Source organism: Pan paniscus, chromosome 21, assembly GCF_029289425.2.
Source record: "Pan paniscus chromosome 21, NHGRI_mPanPan1-v2.0_pri, whole genome shotgun sequence".
Lineage (NCBI taxonomy): Eukaryota > Metazoa > Chordata > Mammalia > Primates > Hominidae > Pan > Pan paniscus.
The window spans coordinates 42,486,713-42,511,668 of NC_073270.2; the positions used below are offsets into that span (position 1 = coordinate 42,486,713).

General features: G+C 45.9%; 1 protein-coding gene across 3 annotated transcripts; it reads right to left on the reverse strand.

Moving 5' to 3' along the window:
* Positions 1 to 1,399: 1,399 nt before the first annotated feature.
* On the reverse strand, positions 1,400 to 23,416 carry DSN1 (DSN1 component of MIS12 kinetochore complex). Of its 3 annotated transcripts, XM_003831897.6 has the most exons (11): positions 23,200 to 23,416; positions 20,967 to 21,015; positions 20,415 to 20,735; positions 17,540 to 17,613; positions 16,335 to 16,407; positions 12,049 to 12,136; positions 8,146 to 8,205; positions 7,675 to 7,749; positions 5,278 to 5,425; positions 4,363 to 4,450; positions 1,400 to 2,500 (listed from the first exon to the last, which is right to left on the reverse strand). In XM_003831897.6, exons 2-11 carry the CDS (start codon positions 20,998 to 21,000, stop codon positions 2,391 to 2,393), a joined length of 1,071 nt encoding a protein of 356 aa, XP_003831945.1. In that variant the 5' UTR covers positions 21,001 to 21,015; positions 23,200 to 23,416; the 3' UTR covers positions 1,400 to 2,390. The 3 variants fall into 3 exon arrangements, with proteins under 3 accessions (XP_003831945.1, XP_003831948.1, XP_008955531.1); XM_003831900.6 differs by lacking the exon at positions 20,415 to 20,735 and having other exon boundaries at positions 23,200 to 23,348; XM_008957283.5 differs by lacking the exon at positions 20,967 to 21,015 and having other exon boundaries at positions 23,200 to 23,338.
* Positions 23,417 to 24,956: the final 1,540 nt, after the last annotated feature.

A 24,956-nucleotide genomic window follows, 5' to 3' on the forward strand; every position in this document is an offset into this window, starting at 1 on the left:
TTAGTTAGCTTGTTTTTGAGCCAGGGTCTTGCTGCTGTCTAGGCTGGAGTGCATAGGCACAATCATAGCTCGCTGCAGCCTTGAACTCCTGAGCTCAAGGGATCTTCCCGCCTCAGCCTCCTGAGTAGCTGGGACTACAGGCATGAGGACTACAGGCACACACCATCAAATTTTTAAAATTTTTAAAATTTTTTGTAGGGACAGGGGTCTCACCATCTTGCCTAGGCTGATCTTGAACTCCTAGCCCCAAGTGATCTTTCCACTTCAGCCTCCCAAAATGCTGGATTACAGGTGTGAGCCACCATGCCTGGCCAGAATAAGAAACGTAAGTAATAAATTAGATGGTGGGTTTTTTGTGTGTGTGTGGCTTTTTTTTTTTTTTTTAATTTTGAGATAGGGTCTCACTCTGTTGCTCAGGCTGGAATATAGTTCTGTGATCATGTCTTGCTGCAGCCTTGGCCTTCCAGGCTCAATTGATCCTCTCACTTCAGCCTCCCAAGTAGCTGGAAATACAGGTATGCACCACCACTCTCAGCTAATTTTTGTATTTTTTGTAGACAGAGTTTTGGCATGCTGCCCATGGCTGGCCTCAAACTTCTGGGCTCAAGCGACCACTCACCTCAGCCTCCTGAAGTGCCTGGCCTAGTTGGTGTTCTACTGATAATTAATGCAGAAGTATATCTCAACACTACTGTTCACTTCAGCATCTTGGCAAAGAATCCTATTTTCTGTTAAACCCTCCTAGTTTTTTTTTTTTTTTTTTTTTTGAGATGGAGTCTCGCCTTTTTGCCCAGGAAAAAGCACTGCCCAGGAGTGCAGTGGCACTATCTCAGCTCACCACAAGCTCTGCCTCCCGGGTTCAAGTGATTCTCCTGCCTCAGGCTCCCAAATAGCTGGGATTACAGGTGTGTGCCACCATACCCGGCTATTTTTTTATAGATATGGGTTACCATGTTGGCCAGGGTGGTCTCGAACTCCTGACCTCAAGTGATTCACCTACCTCGGCCTCCCAAAGTGCTGGGACTACAGGTGTGAGCTACCATGCCCAGCCCTCCCTCTTTTTTTTTTTTTTTTTTTTTTTTTTGAGACAGTCTCACTCTGTCACCCAGGCTGGAGTACAAGGGCACGATCTCGGCTCACTGCAACCTCCGCCTCCCGGGTTCAAGCAATTCTCCTGCCTCACCCTCCTATCTGGAACTACAAGTGCACACCGCCATGCCCGGCTAATTTTTTGTATTTTTAGTAGAGACAGGGTTTCACCGTGTTTCCCAAGCTGGTCGTGAACTCCTGAGCTCAGGCAATCTGCCCGCCTTGGCCTCCCAAAGTGCTGGGATTATAGGTGTGAGCCACCGCACCCGGCACTCCCTTTTTGTTTATACACTCAAAACATAGACGAAGACAAGGGAAAGCTTTTAATTATGTGCAATTTTATAATACAGATTATAAACAAATAGAACGATGAATAGTAGTACTTACTCCTTTCTTGTCATGAATCCAGGATTTAGGAGGTCAACTCAATATTAAAAACTGAAGCACACTACAGACAACAGGACATAGAGAATGAGTGGTATTTCCTTCAAATTGAACATCTTGTGAAGTGACATATGTATCCCAATGATGCAAACAATGCTCAAAACTTTTTTTTTCATTTTTTTACAATTTTTAATTTTTTTTTAAGACAGTGTCTCACTCTGTCACTCAGGCTGGAGTGCAGTGGCGCAATTAGAACTCACTGCAGCCTCAACCTCCTGGGCTCAAACAGTCCTCCCACCTCAGCCTTCTGAGTAGCTAGCACTACAGGCACAAGCCACCACACCCAGCTAACTTTTTGTATTTTTTGTAGACAGGGTTTCACCTTATTTCTCAGGCTGGTCTTCAACTTCTGGGCTCAAGCAATCCACCCGCCTCAGTCACCCAAAGTGCTAGGATTACAGGCGTGAGCCATTGCGCCCAGCCTCAAAACTCTCCTACCTAAAATCACCTTCAGAGCCATGCTAGAAAATTAGTATCATTCCTTTACAATCAGAATCCAACTTGGCCACTAAAATGTTTCCTTAGACTTGGTCCTAAATGATTTTTGGATTGTTTCAAAACCTGAAAAACACCTTCACAGGATAAAGATAAAAGAATGGGCCACTGGATCTGAAGATCATTTCAAAAAAGAAGTTTGAACTTTCAAGCATTTTGCACATTCCTGGGAAAATTGTCTATACAATATTCATTTGGATGTACAAATTCCATCACTTTTTGAAAAAAGTCAAAGTGTTCTACAGTCAGTCCTGCCAGTTATCTTCAAAGGCAACGAGCAGAAATCACGCAGTCACCACGTGCTGGGGCACTCTTCCCATTCCTCTCCTCTTGGGCACCTTGTGGCAGAAACTCTCATAAAGTCACTGACAAGATCCAGATCCAGATCCATGTGTGGCAGGTGGGTTCTGTAGCTGAAGCTTCAACAGTTTTCGAGCTGGTGAGGGATCTAATTGTTGCATGCTTCTCTTCCCTGCAGAGAAAAGAGGCCAAAAAATAAATTTCAATTGAAATAACGTAACATTTATTGAAAACTTAATGTAGGGACATTGTGACACACATGGAAGGGCATTACAAAGACAAATAAGAGAGTCTCTGGCCTCAAGGAGATGACAATTTGGTAAGAATGCCAGCCACAGCTGGGCATGGTGGCTCACGCCTGTAATCCCAGCACTTTGGGAGACCAAGGCGGGACGATTCCTTGAGCCCAGGAGTTTGAGACTAGCCTGGGCAACACAGTAAGACCTTGTCTCTACAAAAAAAAAAAAAAAAAAATTAGCCTAGCATGGTCCTAGCATGATCCTCCAACTACATGGGAGGCAAGAGGATCACCTGGGAGCCCAGAAAGTTGAGGCTGCAATGAGTCATGACTGCGCCCCTGTATTCCACCCTGGGCAACAGAGCTAGACCCTGTCTAAAAAAAAAAAAAAAGGGGTGGCTCATGCCTGTAATCCCAACACTTTGGAAAGCCAACATGGGCAGATCACTTGCGGTCAGAAGTTCAAGACCAGCCTGACCAACATGGTGAAACCCCATCTCTACTAAAAATACAAAAATTAGCCAGGCATGGTGGCACATGCCTGTAATCCCAGCTACTCAGGCAGCTGAGGTGGGAGAATATCTTGAACTCCAGAGGCAGAGGTTGCAGTGAGCCAAGATCATGCCACTGCACTCTAGCCTGGGCAACAGAGCGAGACTGTCTCAAAAAAAAAAAAAAAAAAAAAAAAAGAAAGAAAGAAAGAAAGCCAGCCAGCCACCACTACAATCACAATACAGTGTGATCAATAAGAAGATGGAGGCTGGGCGCAGTGGCTCACGCCTGTAATCCCAGCACTTTGGGAGGCCAAGGCAGGTGGATCACCTGAAGTCAGGAGTTCGAGACCAGCCTGACCAACATGGAGAAACCCCGTCTCTACTAAAAATATAAAATTAGCCGGGCACGGTGGAGCATGCCTGTAATCCCAACTACTAGGGAGGCTGAGGCAGAAGAATCCCTTGAACCCGGGAAGCAGAGGTTGCAGTGAGCCGAGATCGCACCATTGCACTCTAGCCTGGGCAACAAGAGTGAAACTCCGTCTCAAAACAAACAAACAAACAAAAAAACCCCAAAAAACAAGATGGTCAGGTGCAGTGGCTCACACTTGTAATCCCAGCACTTTGGGAGGCTGAGGCAGGATGATCACTTGAGCCCAGGAGTTGAAGACCAGCCTGGACAAACAGGGGGACCCCATCTCTACAAAAAAATTAAAAATTTAGCTGGGTGTGGTGGTGGTGGTGCATGCTTTTAGTCCCAGCTACTCTGGGAGCCTGAGGTGAAAGGATTGCTTGAGCCTATCAGGTTGAGGCTGCAGTGAGCTGTGCAGTCATTGTGCCATTCACTCCAACCTGGATGACAGAGCGAGAGACTTTGCCCCCCCCCCCCAAAAAAAAGTAGAAGAAGAAAGAAAATGAAGGTATGTATAGCCAATAATTTAGGGCTGGAAGGAGGTCAGGAAAAGCTAGGGAGGAGTAATGTCAGTGTCACTTAGTGAATTCTTGAGAAATGAAGAGGGAAAAAGCAATGGGTGGGTATTTCTTAAGTCTTGGATTTACCAAAACAACAACATATTTCATGGGGATTTAATTCTCAGTCTACTGTGCTTCTGTAGAATTTACATCTAGAAATTTCCTATCAACTCTGAGTACCCATAACATACTATTTATTGTGGGAAGAAAAACAAATCACCTCATATAGGTCTTACCCTCTTGGACCATAGGCTTTGAAGGGCAGTTTGTATCCCAAAGGCTATCATGGAAAACAGCCTAAACTCTGGTCCCCTCAAGAGACAAGCTTACCGAGCTGTACTGACACCTTCTGGAAGCACTGGGTACTTTCATCCATAAAGGCCTGCAGCTGTTTCACTGATCCTTGCAGTTCATCCATCTGTAGAAAAAAGACAGCTGTGAGCTGTAAAGGTCCATGGCTTCTTGGATGTTCCTCAAACCCGACAAGCAAGCTCTTGCTCAGGAGCTCTGGGCTTGCTGTTCTTTCAGCCTGGAATGCTTATGCCAGATAATTCTGTTTGTTCCTCCAAAGTCACACCACATTCTTCTCCAGGCTGCTCTATGCTCCAGGAGGCTGACCCGTGTAACCTCTACCAACAGGATGTCTAAGTGGGAAGGAGCTGAACGAGTCATCTTGAGTTGGCTCAGGTCAGCTAACCATGTGACTTTCTCCCATTAGGTGCCACAGTAACTGCTACTCCCTCCTCCCTTTGAGTCCTAGGAGGAGTAAGAGCTCTGCTGCCTATAAGCCCCAGGTTACTCCACTAACCCTTGTGGTTCTCCAATACCCATACCTTTCTATTTAGCCTTTCTGAAAATAAACTCTCCTTGAATTGTCCTTTCAAATGCCATCTGCTTGCTATTAATACCTGGTTTGACACAATACTACTCCCTCAAATGTCCTCATGGCTCATTTCCTTCAAGTCTGTTGAAATGGCACCTCAGTGGGGCCTTCAATAACCTTGCTATATAAAATAGCAACCCACCAACCTCCCTATACTGTCTCTCTTACCCTGCTTCATCAGCATTTACCACTATATATTCATTTGTTTATTATTTTTTAATTGTCTCTCCATGTTTTCCTAAGGTAGAGTTGAATAAACATATTCAACTTACACTTATACATTTCTCCAGGTCTTTTAATTTCCAAGGATTACAAGGTGGCAAAGCTGGATAACTCAACTAAATAAACATGAGCCCACTTACCACCAACTCCATACAGTCAAAGACTTTGCTCTGGTTCTGTAATATTTTCTGGTAGTCAGGTTTTGTATTAAGAACTTCATTCTGAGAAGACCCAAGACATGTCATAGGTTCCACTTTGACCTCAGTAATTTTGGCCTCAGTTGATCCTCTAAAAACAAAACACAAGAGCTTTTGAGAGATTCTGTAATTATTTTCTGGAAGAGATACCAAAGATTATCCTATAAAGCTGAATCAGTATTCCTCCACTCTACGCTAGCTATAGGCTCACTTCTTAACAGAAAGGTTTTTTTTTGTTTTTTGTTTTGAGACGGAGTCTCACTCTGTTGCCCAGGATGGAGTGCAGTGGTGCAATCTCGGCTCACTGCAACCTCTGCCTGCCGGGTTCAAGCAATTTTCCTGCCTCAGCCTCCTGAGTAGCTGGGATTTCAGGCACCTGCCACCATGCCCAGCTAATTTTTTGTATTTTTAGTAGAGACGGGGTTTCACCATGTTGGCCAGGCTGGTCTCGAACTCCTGAACTTGTGATCTGCCCGCTTCGGCCTCCCAAAGTGCTGGAATTACAGGCGTGAGCCACCGCGCCTGGTCTTAACAAGAAGTTCTGAAACAATTGTCTAGTATTCATGTCTTTATACCTCCGGACTCCAGGAAATGCTGGAAGCTTCCAGTCAGTTGAATCCACTTAATAGTAAGGTCCATATACCAGAAGGACTATACTTGGGAGAGAGTGAAGCCAAAGCTTACTATCCTAAAGTCAGTGTCTATAATTGTTTACCAAAACATGCTGGCCTACTTCAATTACCTAAAATAACTGAACAGGACTGAGAGTTCATGAAAACTGATGAACAACAACTTTAATAACAACAACTACTACAATTTACTGAGTGCTAAGTATATGCCAGACATTACTGGGCACTTTACATTTAACCTAATTTGACACAATAACCCAATGAGGAAGGTACTAATATCATCCCCATTTTCAAATGAGGAACCTCAGGCTCATTCAAGACTAAGTGACTTGCCCAAGGTCACAAAACTAAGGAACAGTTAGAGTCTGAACAGACAGTCTGCTTTTAGAACCATTCCTCTTAACCTACAAGCTTTGCCACAAAAGATTTTATCTGAAACTAGCATCTTACACATTATCTATCTTCATAAATACAGTATGTAAGGGGTGAATAAAGTAACTGATAACCATCATTACCTGGATTGGGGAAATTTTTCAAACCATGCTCCTCAAAGCCCCTCTCTACTGAGAGGCCACTTTTGTAATTAGGGTTTTGACTAACATTTTGTAGTTGGGATTCTAGCTGATTCGATCTCAAAAAAAAGCTTAAAACCATGGTTTAAATGTTCAACTAAATCAAAATCTAGCATTTTCTGGCCAGGTGCCGTGGCTTACACCTGTAATCTCAACACATTGGGAGGCCAAGATGGGCAGATCACTTGAGGCCAGGAGTTCACGACCAGCCTGGCCAACATGGCAAAACCCTGTCTCTACTAAAAATACAAAAATTAGTGGGGTGTGGTGGAGCATGCCTGTAATCCCAGCTACTCGGGAGGCTGAGGCAGGAGAATCGCCTGAACTAGGGAGTTGGAGGCTGCAGTGAGCCGAGATCGTGCCACTGCATTCCAGCCTGGGCGACAGAGCAAAAAAACAAACAAAAAAACAACAAAAAAACACCCAGCCCAGCCTGGCCAACATGGTGAAATCCTGTCTCTACTAAAAATACAAAAATTAGCCACGCATCATGGCAGACACCTGTAGTCCCAGCTACTCAGGAGGCTGAGGCAGGAAAATTGCTTGAACCCGGGAGGCAGAGTGAGCTCAGATGGCGCCATGCACTCCGGCCTTGGCAACAGAGCGAGAGTCTGTCTCCAAAACAAAACAAAACAAAACAAAACAAAAAAACACCTAGCACTTTCCTACTTTTCCTCTACCTTCAAGACCCAAAGATCCTCTCTTTCCTCAATCTTCCTCATCACCCAGTTTCATGTCTTTCTGTCTCCAAGAAGGCCCTGGCCAAGGGCATCCCCCAAACCTGCAGCTCATAGGCCATGTGCTCACTGAAGCCCCTTGGTTACTGTTCTTGGCCCAGCCCCAGGCTGCCAGATACAATGCAGAGATGTGTCTGTCTCCCCCAGGATATGAAATGTTAGCCAAGGACATAGAACAGAAACAATTGTGTTCTTGGACTGAAAATAGTGACACCAACTCTTCCTTCCTCTCACTCACTTCCCGTTTCTGGTCAGAGAGTGCTAATACACACTACAGAATTTGATGAGCTTATTGGCCCGTGAGAAAGGATTCATCTTTCAATTTGTGCTAACAGAACTGAAATAAACACCAATCAAACTCCATAAGATTTTTAAAGAGTTTTTACAGTTCATAGATCTAACCTGGACAATATCTCTTTAGCCTCCTGCTGGTAGTGAAGCAAGAGCTGATCCCAAGTCTGACGTTCTAAAGAAAACCTGTAAGAATCAGGAAAAAAAGTTCAGTTAATTTTTATAATCTTATTCTGAATCACTCACAGTAACAATAAGTATGTGAGGTGTACAATCTGGATGTAAAATGTGAGTTGAAAGGTCATTACAGGGTTAGAAAGCCTGACCAATTCAGAGGATATTTAATCATATCAAACCTGAGTTCTTCAAGTCAAATTAATATTTGTATTCTCTAGACTCCATTCTATGAAATTGATCATTAGTAGAGTCCATAAAAATCTCAATATGCAGCCTTCTAACTTCTAGTATTGATGCACTAATGCTGACTCTCCAAATACAATGCTTACTATTCATTTTTTCCAAGTTAGTTAATTTCCCCAGATGGGAGAATGAATTTAGATTTTCTAACAAAGGTTAACTTACTTTGTTATGTATTCCTTCATCTCAGCCACAGATGCTTCCAAAGAAAAATCTGATGCTTTTCTGGAGAACAGATAGGATTATGACATAAATCTTTCAAGAAATATTTGCTTTAATATAATCGCTTATAAATTATTTATTTATTTATTTCAGACGGAGTTTCCCTCTTGTTGCCCAGGCTGGAGTGCAATGGCACAATCTTGGCTCTCTGCAACCTCTGCCTCCCTGGTTCAACAGATTCTCCTGCCTTAGCCTCCAGAGTAGCTGGAATTATAGGCATGTGCCACCACACCCGGCTAATTTTGTATTTTCAGTAGAGGTGGGGTTTCTCCATGTTGGTCAGGCTGGTCTCAAACTCCCGACCTCAGGTGATCCGCCCGCCTCAACCTCCCAAAGTGCTGGGATCACAGGCATGAGCAACAGCACCCAGCTATTTATTTATTTTTGAGACGGAGTCTCGCTTTGTCACCCAGGCTGGAGTACAATGGCGTAATCTCGGCTTGCTGCAACCTCTGCCTCCCGGGTTCAAGTGATTTTCCTGCCTCAGCCTCCAGAGTAGCCAGGACTACAAGTGCCCACGACCATCCCTAGCTAATTTTTGTATTTTTAGTAGAGACGGGGTTTCACTATGTTGGCCAGGCTGGTCTCAAACTCCTGACCTCATGATCCATCCACCTCAGCCTCCCAAAGTGCTGGGATTACAGGCGTGAGCCACCACACCCAGCCTTTTATTTATTTACTTTTAGTAGAGATGGAGTCTCGCCATGTTGCCCAGGTCTCAAACTCCTGGGCTCAAGTGATCCTCCCACCTTGGTCTCCCAAAATGCTCAGATTACAGGTGGGAGCCACCATGCCCAGAATCCCTTACATAATTTTTGTCTTTCAAAAAATACTTAATGTTGGACTCTATTTCACTTTTCCACTAGGTAATAACTTTCTTTTTTTTTTGAGATGGAGTCTCACTCTGTCACCCAGGCTGGAGTGCAGTGGCGCAATCTTGGCTCACTGCAAGCTTCGCCTCCTAGGTTTATGCCATTCTCCTGCCTCAGCCTCCCGAGTAGCTGGGACTACAGGCGCCCGCCACCACACCTGGCTGATTTTTTGTATTTTTAGTAGAGACGGGGTTTCACTGTGTTAGCCAGGATGGTTTCGATCTCCTGACCTCGTGATCCGCCCGCCTCGGCCTCCCAAACTGCTGGGATTACAAGCGTGAGCCACTGTGCCGGGCTTGCACTAGGTAATAGCTTTCTAAGCTGTAGGTAATAGCTAGGTAATAGCTTTCTAAGTGGTCTCTTTATATTCTGTTTCTCTTATCAATTCCAATTCACATCATGGCCAGATTAACCTTTCTTAAAATATTTCTCTAATTTCTTTTTTTCGTTGCTTAAAAACTCTGTGACTCTCAGCTGGGCGTGGTGGCTCACGACCGTAATCCCAGCAGTCTAGGAGGCCGAGGCAGGCGGATTACCTGAGGTCAGGAGTTGAAGACCAGCCTGGCCAACATGGTGAAACCCCGTCTCTACTAAAAATACAAAAATTAGCCAGGCATGGTGGCACACACCTGTAATCCCAGCTACTAGGGAGGCTGAGGCAGGAGAATTGCTTGAGCCCAGGAGGTGGAGGTTGCAGTGAGCTGAGATCGTGCCACTGCACTCCAGCCTGGCCAACAGAGCGAGACTCTGCCTCAAAAAAAAAACAAAAACAAAAACAAAAAAACAACTCTGTGACTCTCTACTGCATACAGAAGAAAAGTCAAAACTCCTTAACCTGGCACTGAAGGCTCTCTGTGTTCTGGTACCGTCCAGCTTACCAACTTTGATTCCTACTGTTACCCAATGGCTTAAATGAGTGGGGTAATTAATTCTTATGAAAAAGCAGGCCTGAAAATGCCAAAATATTTTATATGTACTTGGTATTCTACCTCGCAAAAACAAATTATTTGTGCCACCATTCAGGTTTTTTTCTAGAAAAGCCTGAGACACACAGCCATTACTACCTCTGGCTAAGAAACACTAGCCTGTGCTAAAATATACTGCATTAAAAATAGGCCCGGTGTGGTGGTTCACGCCTGTAATCCTAGCACTTTGGGGGGCCAGGAAGGGTGGATCACCTGAGGTTAGGAGTTCGAGACCAGTCTAGACAATACGGTGAAACCCTGCCTCTACTAAAAATACAAAAATTAGTTGGGCGTGGTGGCAGGTGCCTGTAATCCTAGCTACTCGGGTTAGGCTGAGGCAGGAGAATCACTTGAACTCGGGAGGCAGAGGTTGCAGTGAGTAGAGATTGCGCCATTACACTCCAGCCTGGGTGATGAGAGCAAAATTCCATCTCAAAAAACAAACAAAAAAAGAGATGCTACTTTAAACTAAAATGTTTTTCATTTCCTCTCTAGCAATGTCAATCCTAAAGACTTTTGTGAAGTCAAAACCTAAAGTTCATGATGTAAGCCCAAGTGAAGTGACTTGTTGCTGGGTGGAAATTAGGGTGTTAAGGATGTTAGTCTCACCCCTACAGAGGAAGTACCAGTTTTGGGGGTAGTTTTAAATTTCTGCTAATATTCAAGAGCCATGTTCTTTGGCTCTTGGCAAGGTAGCAAAGATGTGAATTATGTTTTTCCCCTCATCTTTTCATGGCTGGTTCCTTCTCACCATTCATATCTTACAGGTTTCAAGCCCAAGGTCAAATCATTAGAGGTCTTCTCTGAACACTCCAGCTAAAGTTGCCCACCCCCTCAAGTCATGATTATATTTACTGACCTCCTAGATTATCGCTGAGTCATTATTTCCCATATATTTGTTTATTGTGTCTTCTATTATAATGTATGACAAAAGAGACCTTGCTTCACTTGTCATTATATCACCAGCATCTAAAAGAGCCTGGTACATAAGACGCTGAATCCGCTGGGTGTGGGGGCTCATGGCTGTAATCCCAGCACTTTGGGAGGCAGAGGCAGGAGGATCGCTTGAGCCCAGGAGTTCTAAAGGCCTCGGTAACATAGGGAGACCCCGCCTTTAAAATTAAAAATAGGCCGGCGCAGTGGCTCATGCCTGTAATCCCAGCACTTTGGGAGGCTGAGGCAGGCAGATCACCTGAGGTTAGGAGTTCAAGACCAACCTGGCCAACATGGTGAAACTTCATCTCTAGAAAAATACAAAAAATAAGAACAGGCAGGATGGCTCACACCTATAATCTCAGCACTTTGGGAGGCTAAGTAGGGCGAATTACTTGAGGTCAGGAGCTCGAGACCAGCCTGGCCAGCATGGTGAAACCCCCATCTCCCCCATCCCTACTAAAAATACAAAAAAATTAGCCAGGCATGGTGGCGCATGCCTGTAGTCCCAGCTACCTGGGAGGCTGAGGCAGGAGACTGGTTTGAACCCGGGAGATGGAGGTTGCAGTAAGCCAAGATTGCACCATTGCACTCCAGCCTGGGGTACAGAGCAAGACTCCGAATCAAAAAATAAATAAATAAATAAAAAGAGAAGATGCTGAATAAATGTTTGTTGGTGAATGAACAACTATCTAATTACAACAAAAGTCCTAATTCTTTTTTTTTTTTTTTTTTTTTGTGAGACAGAGTCTCTCTCTGTCACCCAGGTTGGAGTGCAGTGGCGCGATCTTGGCTCATTGCAAGCTCCGCATACCGGGTTCATGCCATTCTCCTGCCTCAGCCTCCTGAGTAGCTGGGACTACAGGCGCCTGCCACCACGCCTGGCTAATTTTTTATTTTTATTTTTAGTAGAGATGGGGTTTCACCATGTTAGCCAGGATGGCCTTGATCTCCTGACCTCGTAATCCGCCCACCTCGGCCTCCCAAAGTGCTGGGATTACAGGCATGAGCCACCAACGCCCGGCCTAAAGTCCTAATTCAATCATAATTTAGGACAGAAGGGGAACTGCTCTTACCCATTTGAATCTTCAAAACATTTTTGTAGAGTTCCATCAGTTTCCAGTCCGTCTGCAAAATGTTTCAATTCTTCAGAAAGAGAAGATGCTAGACAGCACAAATTTACGTGTCATAAAATAAAGGAAATATACGTTTTCATAGTGAGATGCTGACAAAGGTGTATTAAGGTAGTCTCAGCTCTAGGTACTGTTACATGTTGGTCCTCAAGCCCACCCAAAAGTGTGGAGTTAAGTATGTAGAAAGATTTTATCTTTTTTTTCTGGTAGGTATAGATAAAATGAAAGACAACTCATTTTTATCTATTTATTTAGACAGACTCTCGCTCCTTCACCTAGGCTGGAGTGCAGTGGTGTGATCTCAGCTCACTGCAACCTCCACCTCCTGGGCTCAAGCAATATAACCCCCGCCTCAGCCTCCCTATTTGCTGGAAATATAGGCAGCACCACCATGCCCGGCTAAATTTTGTATTTTCTGTGGAAATGGGGTTTTACCATGTTGCCTAGGCTGGTCTCCAGTTCCTTGGCTCCAGCGATTCGCCTGCCTCAGCTTCCCAAAGTCCTGGGATTGTAGGCGTAAGCCACTGTGCCCAGCCTTTATGACATTTATGATAAATGTTTCTATAAATGAACTGTGAAAAAGCAGTTTAAAAGGTATATCTGAGGCTGGGCGGGGTGGCTCACACCTGCAATCCCAGCACTTTGGGAGGCCAAGGCAGGCATATCACTTGAGGTCAGGAGTTTGAGACCAGCCAGGCCAACATGATGAAACCCTGTCTCTACTAAAAATACAAAAATATACCTGGGCGTGGTGGTACACACCTGTAATCCCGGCTACTCGGGAGGCTGAGGCAGGGGAATCGCTTGAACCTGAGAGGCAGAGGTTGCAGTGAGCTGAGACGGTGCCACTGCACACTAGCCTGGGCAAGAATGAGACTCTGTCTCAAAAAAAAAAAAAAAGAAGTCAGGCAATAGGCAAGAGGGTAATAAGAAACACGGAGGCAAATAAAAAATTATGGGCATAGCCGGGCATAGTGCTTGTAGTTCCAGCTACTTAGGAGGATTGCTTGAGCCCAGCACAGCTTGAGCAACATAGTGAAACCCCATCTCTTTATTAGAAAAAAAGAAAACCAGGCTTGGCGCAGTGGCTCATGCCTATAATCCCAGCACTTTGGGAGGCCAAGGCGGGCAGATCACGAGGTTCAGAGATCAACACCATCCTGGCCAACATGGTGAAACCCCGTCTCTACTAAAAATACAAAAATTAGCTGGGCGTGGTGGCGCATGCCTGTTGTCCCAGCTACTCAGGACGCTGAGGCAGGAGAATCACTTGAACCTGGGAGGCGGAGGTTGCAGTGAGCCGAGATTGCACCACTGCACTCCAGCCTGGCAACAGAGCAAAACTCTGTCTCAAAAAAAAAAAAAAAAAAAAAAAGAAAGACAGAAAACCAAAAAGGCCAGGCATAGTGCCTCACTGCTATAATCCCAGAACTCTGGGATGCTGAGGTGAGAGTTTCACTTGAGCCCAGGAGTTCAAGACCAGCCTGAGGAACACAGCAAGACCCCATGTCTACAAAAAAAATTTTTTTAGAAAGTTAGCTGGGTGTGGTGGCACATGCCTATAGTTCCAGCTACTTGGGAGGCTGAGGAAGGAGAAATGCTTGAGCCTAGGAGATCAAGGCTACAGTTAACTGTGATCATGCCAGTGCACTCCAGCCTGGGCAACAGAGCGAGATCCTGTCTCAAAAAAAAAAAAAAAAATTACGGGCGTAAGGTTAAAAACAGGCCTCTGCTAGACTTGAAGAGTCCACTACTACATTCAGGTGAAGAACACTAAGGGGAAAGGCTATGTTAATTAGTTATCAGGATAATCCTAGCATATCTACTTTAATTAAGGTGATGGTCAATTCTGAGATAAACAATTTTAACTGGCAAGTAAGCCCAAGTTCATGTATTTTCTAGATCTTTTAAGTGGGTAAACTTGAGTATTTCTGACCCTGGATAAGTGTATATTTACACTATTAGCAGAATAGGTACTTCCTAGAAAGTTCAATCATTAGTAATTTATTTCACAGACAACTAGCTAACTGCCTCGTAATATAAAGAGTTCCTACCAATCAGTGTAAAAGAGCCACCATCCTAAGTTTTAAAAACGAACATGAGGCTGAGCCATGGTGGCTCGCGCCTATAATCCCAACACTTTGGGAAGCTGAGGTGGGTGAATCACCTGAGGTCAGGAGTTTGAGACCAGCCTGGCCAACATGGCGAAACCCTGTCTCTACTAGAAATACAAAATTAGCCAGGCATGGTGGTGCATGCCTGTAATCCCAGCTACTCCAGAGGCTGAGGCAGAAGACTCGCTTGAACCCAGGAGGTGGAGGTTGCAGTCAGCCAAGATCGCACCACTGTACTCCATCCTAGGAGACAGAGTGAGACTCCATCTCAAAAAAAAAAAAAAAAAAAAAAAGAAAGTACAAATGGCTCTAAAAATATGAAAAAAGAAAAAATGCTTATCTTCTTCAAAAGAAAAAGGAACACAGATTAAAACTACAAAATATCTTCTATCACCTATCATATAGTAAGAAAATCTAAAAGGCTTTTTTGTTGGTGAGAGTGTAAGAAAACAAGTCCCTGCATGTATTGCTAGTGAGAGAATAAATTGATACCACTTGTCTGGGAAGCAATCTGGTAATTCCCATAATTTCATTTGAACTAGTTAATTCCAATTCTAAGAATTTATCTTCTTTTTACTTGCATATGTGCCAAAAGGCTTGTGTTAAAAAAAAAAAAAGGCCAGATGCAGTGGCTCGTGCCTGTAATCCCAGCACTTTGGGAGGCCGAGGTGGGTGGATCACCTGAGGTCGGGAGTTCGAGACCAGCCTGACCAACATGGAGAAACCCCGTCTCTACTAAAAATACAAAATTAGCCCGGCGTGGTGGCACATGCCTGAAATCCCAGCTACTAGGGAGGCTGAGGCAGGAGAATTGCTTGAGCCTGGGAGGCAGAGGTTGCAGTGAGCCAAGATTGCACCATTGCACTCCAGCCTGGGCAACAAGGTGGCTCACGCCTGTAATCCTAGCACTTTGGAAGGCGGAGGCAGGCGGATCATGAGGTCAGGAGATCGAGACCATGGTGAAACCCCGGCTCTACAAAAAATACAAAAAATTAGCTGGGCGCAGTGGCCGACGCCTGTAGTCCCAGCTATTTGGGAGGCTGAGGCAGGAGAATGGCATGAACCCGGGAGGCGGAGCTTGCAGTGAGCCGAGATCCCGCCACTACACTCCAGCCTGGGCGACAGAGCGAGAGTCCGTCTCAAAAAAAAAAAAAAAAAAAAAAAAATTCATTACATTATTTACTGTAGTAGCAAAAGACTAAAAAAAAAACAAAAAAAACAACAACACTTAAAGCCTATTAGTAAAGAACTAGTTAAATCCAGGCCGGGCACAGTGGCTTGTACCTGTAATCCCAGCACTTTAGGAGGCCAAGGCGGGCGGATCACCTAAGGTCAGGAATTAGAAACCAGCCTGGCCAACATGGCGAAACCCCGTCTCTACTAAGTATACAAAAAACTAGCTAAGCGTGGTGGTGGCTGCCTGTAATCCCAGCTACTCAGGAGGCTGAGGCAGGAGAATTGCTTGAACCCAGGAGGCAGAGGATGCAGTGAGCCAAGATTGTGCCACTGTATTCCAGCCTGGGTGACAGAGCCGCGACTCCATCTCAAAAAAAAAAAAAAAAAAAAAGCAATAAATATTTCTGCAAGGATACACAAGAAACTGGTGGCCATAGCTACCTTTGGGGAGAGGAACTTAGACTGGGGGCCAGAATGGAAGGGAAGATTATTTTCCACTTTCACACCTCCTTAGCTTCGTAAGCATGTATTCTTGCAATTTAAAAAAAGTAGGGGGCTGGGCACAGTGGCTCATGCCTGTAATCCCAGCACTTTGGGAGGCCAAGGTGGGCAGATCACTGAGGTCAGGAGTTCAAGATCAGCCTGGCCAACATGGTGAAACCTCTTCCCTACTAAAAATACAAAAATTAGCCAGGTGTGGTGGCTCCCAGCTACTCGGGAGGCTCAGGCAGGAGAATTGGTTGAACCCAGGAGGCAGAGGCTGCAGTGAGCCAAGATCACCCTACTGTACTCCAGTCTGGGCAACAGAGTGAGACTCTGTCTAAAAAACAAAAGGTGGGGGAACTAGTTTTATAAGGGAGCAGCTTCTGTAAATGGGGATGCTGTGAGCAAAGCTTTGACTGCCCAGGGTCAAAGCTCACTTATCTGTTAGCAACTTACCTTTGGCTCTAAAACTTTCAAGACTGAAGCCCTTAGTGTCCCTTAGGAAAGGTTCAAGTTTCTGAATAGAGAACTAAATAAAGAAAAGCATTTTTAGTACAACCACCAAAAACTTCCAGGCCAGTCCTAAATTTATGTCACTTTATGATGTTTAATAAATATGAAACTAAATACTAAATATGATGTAATTTTTACACATAAGACTTTTCACAGAAACAAATAAATAGATAAGGGGAAAAAAAAAAAAACTCTTTGTTGACCAGGCACAGTGGCTTACGTCTGTAATCCCAGCACTTTGGGAGGCTGAGACAGGCAGATAATAAGGTCAGGAGATGGAGACCATCCTGGCCAACATGGTGAAACCCCATCTCTACTAAAAATACAAAAAAAATTAGCGGGGCATGGTGGCGCGTGCCTGTAGTCCCAGCTACTCGGGAGGCTGACGCGGGAGAATCGCTTGAACCTGGGAGGCGGAGGTTGCAGTGAGCCGAGATTGTGCCACTGCACTCCAGCCTGGTGACAGAGCAAGACTCCGTCTCAAAAAAACAACAAAAAACAAACAAACAAAGAAAAAACAAAAAACTTTTTGTTGCTTGGACTACAGATTTTGACTTTCGGTTCAGGAAAAAAAAAAAGGTTATTTAATTCATACAAATTACCTGCTTATCTAAACTGATGTAAGCACCTGGTAGCCACATAATACACAATATACCTTAAAAAAAGGCTGGGCGCGGTGGCTCACACCTGTAATCCTAGCACTTTGGGAGGCCAAGGTGGGTGGACTGCCTGAGCTCAGGCGTTCAAGACCAGCCTGGGCAACATGGTGAAACTCCGTCTCTACTAAAATGCAAAAAATTAAGGGCTGGATGCGGTGGCTCATGCCTGTAATCCCAGCACTTTGGGAGGCCGAGGCAGGCGGATCAGGAGGTCAGGAGATCGAGACAATTCTGGCCAACATGGTGAAACCCTGTCTCTACTAAAAGTACAAAAATTAGCGGGGCGTGGTGGCATGTGCCTGTAGTCTCAGCTACTCGGGAGGCTGAGGCAGGAGAATCACTTGAACCTGGGAGGCGGAGGTTGCAGTGAGTCAAGATCATACCACTGCACTCCAGCCTGGGTGACAGTCAGGCTCCATCTAAAAACAAAAGATTGTCACAACAGCAGTTAACAAACACAAAAACATTTCCTAGTTATAAGAACCTTACCTGGAAACTGGAAAGCAGGAGACAGCTAAGCCGTTTGCTTTCTGCTAAATCGACACTGATAGACCGGCTGAGCTCTAACATAAAACATAGCCACATTTAAGGAGCTGGATAGTTACATAGTTAGCAACTAACAAAACTGAAAAATGTCCTCCCTCTTGATAAATCCAACTTAAGGCAAGAACAGCCTTCTTTAGTTAAAGACAGAATTCTAATTTTTGCAGGATCACTGAGGAATGAAGTTTACCCATTTGTTCATCTAAACTTAAAAAAAAAAAAGTTATAAGAATCTTTGTATTGGGCAGGTACGGTGGCTCATGCCTATAGTCCCAACACTCTGGGGCCGAGGCATGGGATCACTTGAGACCACGAGCTGGAGACTAGTCTGGACAACATGGTGAAATCCCGTCTCTACTAAAAATAGAAAAATTAGCCAGGAGTGGTGGCATGCGCCTGTAATCCCAGCTACTCCAGAGGCTGAGGCAGGAGAATCAAAAGGGCTCAGGAGGCGGAGGCTGCAGTGAGCCGAGAGGTTGCAGTAGCTGAGATTACAGGCATGCGCCACCACACCCAGGTAATTTTTTGTATTTTTAGTAGAGACAGGGTTTCCCCATGTTGGCCAGGCTGGTCTTGAACTCCTGGCCTCAAGTTATCTGCCTGCCTTGGCCTTCCAAAGTGCTGGGATTACAGGTGTGAGCCACTGTGCCTGGCCACATCTGAGCTTTTTTATAGGACAGGCACTGCAATGTGCTTTAAACACTTTGTACTGTATACTATAAGAAGAGTACTATTATAAAGTTCCATTTTACAAATGGGAAAACTGCAGCTCTGAGGGGAAATGACTTGCTTGAGGCCAGAAACTGGAAATTGGTGGAGCCAGAATTCAAACCCAAGTCTCTCACCAATATCTGTGTTTTTCCCTCTATTACCACACTGCCTCTCTATAATGACCTCATAATAGCATTAATAACTAACATTTGTTGAACACTTGCTATATAAAAAGCATTTTATGAAATGCTATATACATATTTCATTAAAGGGGCAAGTATCCTATGAATTCCATTCAGATAACAGATAATGACACAGGCACAAAGTAATAGGTAACTTGCCCAAGGTCATAGAGTGCGTTATTAGACTGAATTGGGTGAGCATTTTACATAATTATGCGACTGAATCCCTAACCAATCGCAAGATGTAGATACCGTTTTTTAAAATTATGTCCACTTGTAAACAATTACTACATAGCAAAGGAATTTTGCTTTGTGAATTATGAGAGCTACATGTCTTTTTGCCCTCTAGCTTCAGCTGGTTGTGTTTTTAAAGTTCTTGTCTCTTAATTGTCACTGCTGTTAGTCAAGAAAAACAGGATACTTTCTGCCTATAACCAAGGAAACCTGACAGGTTGCCAGAAATAACCAGGCAAGAACCAATCTTATTACATTGATGCTTTTCTGTTTAAGTCTAAATACTCTGGCATAGAGCTAAAGGTAGGGCTAATCTTGGGATGCACTGATGTTTTCTCAGCACGTCTAGGGACTAAAGTACATGGGCCTTGTGGCAGCAATTTTCTGATGTGCTAAGTGCCTATCTTTACCCAGATTTCCTTCTGTGCATCAGACCACTTGGAAATAGGACGATACCTTAAAACTAATCACAGTAGCTTAACATTTCAGGGCTTACTATGTCCCAAGTACTGTGTTATGTAAGATAGGTACTATTTCATCTCCAAGTTGCTGATGAGGACCTTAAGACAAAGAAGGTTAAGTAATTTACTCAACATCACAGAGCTAGTATAGTCTTCCTGAAATATGCAAGCTTTTCCACGTTATGTTCTGTACTTTGATGCTAAGATATAGTTACTATTGTAAATTCACACAAAATGACACAAATCACGTTCTGTATAGCATCCCTAAAAACTGTTTTTCACTGTAGATACACACACACACACACACACAGAGAGACAGAGAGAGAAAGAAAGTGAGGCGGGGGTGGGTGGGGTAGGGAGGGAAGAGGGAAGGGAGAGGGGTGGGGTGCAGGGAGGGAGGAGGGAAGAGAGAGGGGATAGGGAAAAAGAGACAAAGTTTTTTAGAGACAGGGGTCTTACTTTGTCACCCAGGATAGATTGAGTGGCACAATCATAGCTCACTGCCTTCTTGAATTCCTGGGCCCAAGTGATCCTCTTGCCTCAGCCTCTCTCCAGTAGCTGGGACTACAGGTACGTGCCACCATGCCCTGCTATTTTTTAAAAAACTTTTTGTAGAGATGGGGTCTTGCCATCTTGCCTAGGTTGTCCTCAAACTCCTGGACTCAAGCAATCCTCCTGCCTCCCAAAGTGCTGGGATTATAGGCATGAGGCACCGTGCCTGGCCCACTCTAGATATTTGTATGTGCATCTTCCCTCTGAGGTATTTCCAGTTATAAAGGCTAAAATCAGGTATCAACCCAACTATCTTCTGCTCCACTTTAGGGTATGAGACAGAAAACCACAGAAAGAAATCTTTAATGTCTCTCACCCTAGCAGAGGTGAGTATTGAACAATTAGAAATTTATTTGTGGCAGCTAATAATATAATATAAGTAGTAAGCCAGGTGCAGTGGCTCACGCCTGTAGTCCCAGCTACTTGGGAGGCTGAAGTGGGAGAATTGCTTGAGCCCAGAAGTTCAAGTCCAGCCTAGACAAAACAGCAACATCCTGTCTCTTAAAAAGAAATAGCAGTAATACTGAACATTTACTAGGTGTTTGACATCAGTACTTATAAAGTAGCAAGTCATGTCTATTCTCCCACACTTTCTGCCATACCTCACTGCCTCTTATCTGAGCTGGAACCTGTCTCTTATCTGAGCTGGAACCTCACTGTCTTGTGTACACAGCACCCCACCTGTGATGCCCTGGTGAATGGGATGCAGCGACTTCCGCCGGTTCGTTTCTTTCATACTTGCTCGCCGCCAGGATTGCCTCCTGTCTTGATAACTGGCAGATTGTTCTTGAGGAGACAAATGAAGGGACTTCGACTGAAGTCTTTCCTGGTGGCTGAGATCACAATTTCCCCCTTTTTTAGGGCTAGAGCCAAGGTGAATTCTTTCCTCTGAAACGCCTTGATTCATCTCCAGGGAGGCAGATGTTTTAGCAAACACTTCCACAGGACTGAGACTTGATTCCAATTGATGATCATGAGTCTTAGACATCACTGGTCCTTTTTCTAGTATTTGTTATAAAAAAGTCAAAATACAAGATCAAGCCCGCCACAACTATTTGTGCAAAAAAGTGGAAAAAGTAAATGTATGCCCCTAGATCGTGGAAACATAAAGAAAACATCTCTGCAAATAATGAGTATGTGATTCCAAATCTACCAGGAGCCAGGAAAGATTTGGGTATAGCTCAGAAGCCTGAACCCAAGGTAAGAGGTACTGAATTTCACTACAATACTTACCATCTATGATCTCTGATCTAGTCACTGAAGTCATCCTAGGTGGTAAACTCTGAAAATAGGAAAATGGAAGTGATCTGTTCTTCACGTTTCACTGCAGTCTCAATGGGGCTTTACAGCCCCAGAATAGGCCGTGTGCTTTCCAGCCTCTCTGAGCTACCCTTATCCATCTCCCTGACAGAGAATATCAGCAGGGGCCATCACCTCCTCTTCTGAATTTCTATACACTTTATTGCTAGAAATATTCAAATCTCCCTGAACACATACCCTACCTTACTTCCCAGTTACTTTGTGTTTAACTAGTCCCTAATTCCATTGATGACATTATGGTCTACCTGGTCTTCCAAACTAGAAAAACCACATCATCCATTACTTCTTATTCTTAGTTCTCCAGATCCAAAGTCCTAACTGTTTTATAAACAGTCTCTAAATCTTTTCTCCATTCTCACTGTTACTAGTTTATTTATTATTTTGAGACAGGGTCTTGCTCTGTTGCCCAGGCTGGAGTGCAGTGGCACAATCTTGGCTCACTGCAACCTCCTCCTCCCCAGTTCAGGTGATTCTCCTGCCTCAGCCTCCTGAGTAGCTGGGATTACAGGAATGCACCACCATACCTGGCTAATTTTTGCATTTTTAGTAGAGATGGGGTTTCCCCATGTTGGCCAGGCTGGTCTCAAACTCCTGGCCTCAAGTGATCCACCAGCCTAGGCCTCCCAAAGTCTGCGATTACAGGCGTGAGCCACCACGCCCAGCCTCATCGTTACTAGTTTAGTTCAGGTCTCATAATTTCTGGTCCCTCCCACTATCTTAATAGTCTCTCCACTAGTTTTTCTACCTCCAACGGCCCGTCTCCAGTCTATTCTTTGTTTTTGTTTTTTTTGAGGTGGAATCTCACTCTGTCGCCAAGGCTGGAGTGCAGTGGCGCAGTCTCGGCTCACTGCAACTTCCACCTCCCAGGTTCAAGCAATTCTCCTGCCTCAGCTTCCTGAGTAGCTGGGATTACAGGTGCCTGCCACCACACCTGGCTAATTTTTGTATTTTTAGTAGCGATGGGGTTTCCCCATATTGGCCAGGCTGGTCTCGAACTCTTGACCTCAGGTGATCTGCCCGGCCTCAGCCTCCCAAAGTGCTGGGATTACAGGCCTGAGCCACCACACCCGGCCCAGTCTATTCTTCAGACAGTTGCCGGGACTTTTCCAAAGTGTAGGCAACACCTCAGGTAAACTAGTCCCAATTTACCCATTCCTGCTCTCTCCTCCCAGTCCTATTCCCTGTACTACTTCTGAATCTTTGCACATATCTGTCCTTCTACCTGTTAAACTTATTCATCCTTCCCAACCTGGCTCAAATATGAAGCTTTCACATCACTTATCTTTGGCAGAGTTGGTGGTTATGCCCCTTGGCCTTCGTAGCATTGGCTATAAAATCTGTTTACATGTCTGTCTCCCCAGCCAGGCTGTATTTGTATTGCTAGTGACTGTCAGGAACAACTGCCTGGAAGGCAGGGATGTCACCTAGGCATCTCTTCATCGTCCCCTCCCTCCCAGCAGAAATCTGTCTGTGGGGGGTGCTAAGTAAAAAGATATGAATATATGCAGAGGGACAAAAAGGAAAAGATAACAAGGAGGGCTCGGTCAAGGATCTGAATCCCCCACGGTCCTTATGACAATATCACACAGATCCAGGCTTGGATAATAACGACTGTATCACACAGATCCAGGCTTAGAAAAGCAACAACTGTCAACTGTTAAACGCTTATTCTATGCTAGGACCTGTGCTATGTAAGCGCTTTACTTGCATCGTTATTCCACTTAATCCCTTCCACAACTCCGTAAGCACCATTAACTCCACTTTGCAGACAGGGGAACTGAGGTTCAGAGGGGCAAAAAGCCTGGCCCAAGCTTGTGACACAGCCAGCCTTGGGGGCACAGGGGCAATTCGAACCCCAGCCCTCTACCCAGTCCTCACCCCTGTTTCTGGAGTCTAGACCCCTGGCACGGCAGATACGCCTCTAATGGGGTCGGTAAGGGGGACTGCCCTCGGGTTTCATTTCACCCGGGAGGAGGTCGCAGCGCCCTCGGGGACCCCCAGTGTCCACGGTCGGGGCCGGGGCTGCGGCGGGTCGAGCTGGGCCGACAGGTACGACGCCGAAGAGATTAGTGCGGCGGCGGGCGGGGCCACATCAGAGGACAAGTCTGTGACTTCCTGACGCCCGTCCAGTCCGGAACCTCCGTACCTGAAACACAAGGCCACGGGTCGCCCTCCACAGCCCCAGGTCACTCCTGGACGCCTTGCGCACCCGCAGCCGATCCTCCCTGATCAGGGTGAAGCGGTCTCCACCTTCTACGTCACGGTCACCGCCTCCGAAACTCCCGCCAACCAAGGGCGCATGCGCGGCCGTCAGTTTCTCGGGCACGCGCGCGCAGAACGCCTGCCTCCGCCGACGCACATGCGTACACCGCCGTCCAGGCACATGCGTACACCGCCGTCCGACGCTCCTGCCAGCTCCGCTCCTCTAGTCCAAGTCCTTTAGGTCCTGTCCGGCCACGTCACCACCTCCCCGCAACACCCCGCCCGGGAGTCCCTTTCCGGGACCCGCCACACTATCGTGTCCTTTTGCGCCCGACGGCCCCAGAGCCCATCTAAGATGGGGGAAACAGAGGCCCGGAGAGATTCTTGCCGGAGGAATACAGGGCCTCAAAGGGCATCTGATGCCCTGTCCCCGTCGCTAGGCTCTGGTTCCCACTCCCTTTATCTCCTTAACTCCCAAAATGTGGACCGTGACTCTCCCCAGGGTGGACTGGAGCTCTGAGCTCAGTTTGCCTCACAGTCTATCCCACTCCTGCTCTAGGACTTTTTCTCTCTCATTTCCAGGCCACTCCCTCAAACGGCTTGCTTTACTTGCTTGGTGGGTGGGGGCCTGCCCTCGGGTTTCATTTCACCCGGGAGGAGGTCGCAGCGCCCCCAAGTGGTCGCAGTGTCCATAGTCGGGGTCGGGGGGTACGGCAGGTCGGGCTGGTCCTAGGGGTAGGACGGGGACAGGGCATCAGATGCCCTTTGAGGCGCTGTATTCCCAGGCGCTGTTCCCTCTGCCTGGGAAGGCTTTCCCTGCTTTTCCTAGCGACATCCTCCAATTTTTTTGTATTTTGAGACGGAGTCTCGCTCTGTCGCCCAGGCTAGAGTGCAGTGGCGCGATCTCGGCTCCCGGCAACCTCCGCCTCCCGGGTTCGGGTTCAAGCGATTCTCCTGCCTCAGCCTCCCGAGTAGCTGGGATTACAGGCGCCCACCACCACGCCTGGCTAATTTTTGTATTTTTAGTAGAGACGGCCACTAAAAATGTTGGCCAGGCTGGTCGCGAACTCCTGACCTCAAGTGATCCACCCACTTCGGCCTCCCAAAGAGCTGGGATTACAGGCATGAGCCACTGCGCCCGGCCGCATCCTCCAATTTTAAGCCTCAGCTAAGGAATGATTGATTTCTCTCCAAGCATTCTCTCTGGCCTTAGGCTGAAAACCAACTGTCCTTTCTGTGCTCCCAGGAGCCCAATCTGTTCCTGCTCCACTATCCCATGCTGGTCTAGGAGGCTCCAGAGAGCGGGCTGCTTCCTCAGCACCCGGCATGACGCCACCAAAATGTCCCCTTGGATGTGCACAGTCCTTTCTTTCACAGGGAAACTTCCAAATATTGAATTATAAGCAGCCCACAGTCCAAAAGAGGGGTTGGAGAGAGGCAGCTGGAGCTGACCGTGGTCATCCTTCCATAGCAGTTGTGGTCCTTGGAAAAGTTTTCTGGTGGGAGACAAAAATCTGCCTTCCTGAAATTTCCACCCTGTGGTTCCAGCCCTGGCTGCAGCAGCCATTCTGAAAGCAGAGATTTGCCCTTGGCTCCCTGAATATCACTTTCTGGGGTTGAGAGGTACCCAGTTCCTTTTATGCTTGCCCGCCTCTTAAACTCCTCTCTGTCAATGTGCCAGGAAGAGAACTCAGTGTTCCT

Coding starts and splice junctions, on each gene's coding strand:
- DSN1 (XM_003831897.6), bottom strand. CDS start 21,000: ATGACTTCAGTGACTAGATCAGAGATCATAGATG. Junction 20,736..20,966: donor TAGATCAGAGATCATAGATG/GTAAGTATTGTA, acceptor AACAAATACTAG/AAAAAGGACCAGTGATGTCT. Junction 5,426..7,674: donor GCTAAAGAGATATTGTCCAG/GTTAGATCTATG, acceptor TTTTGTTTTTAG/AGGATCAACTGAGGCCAAAA.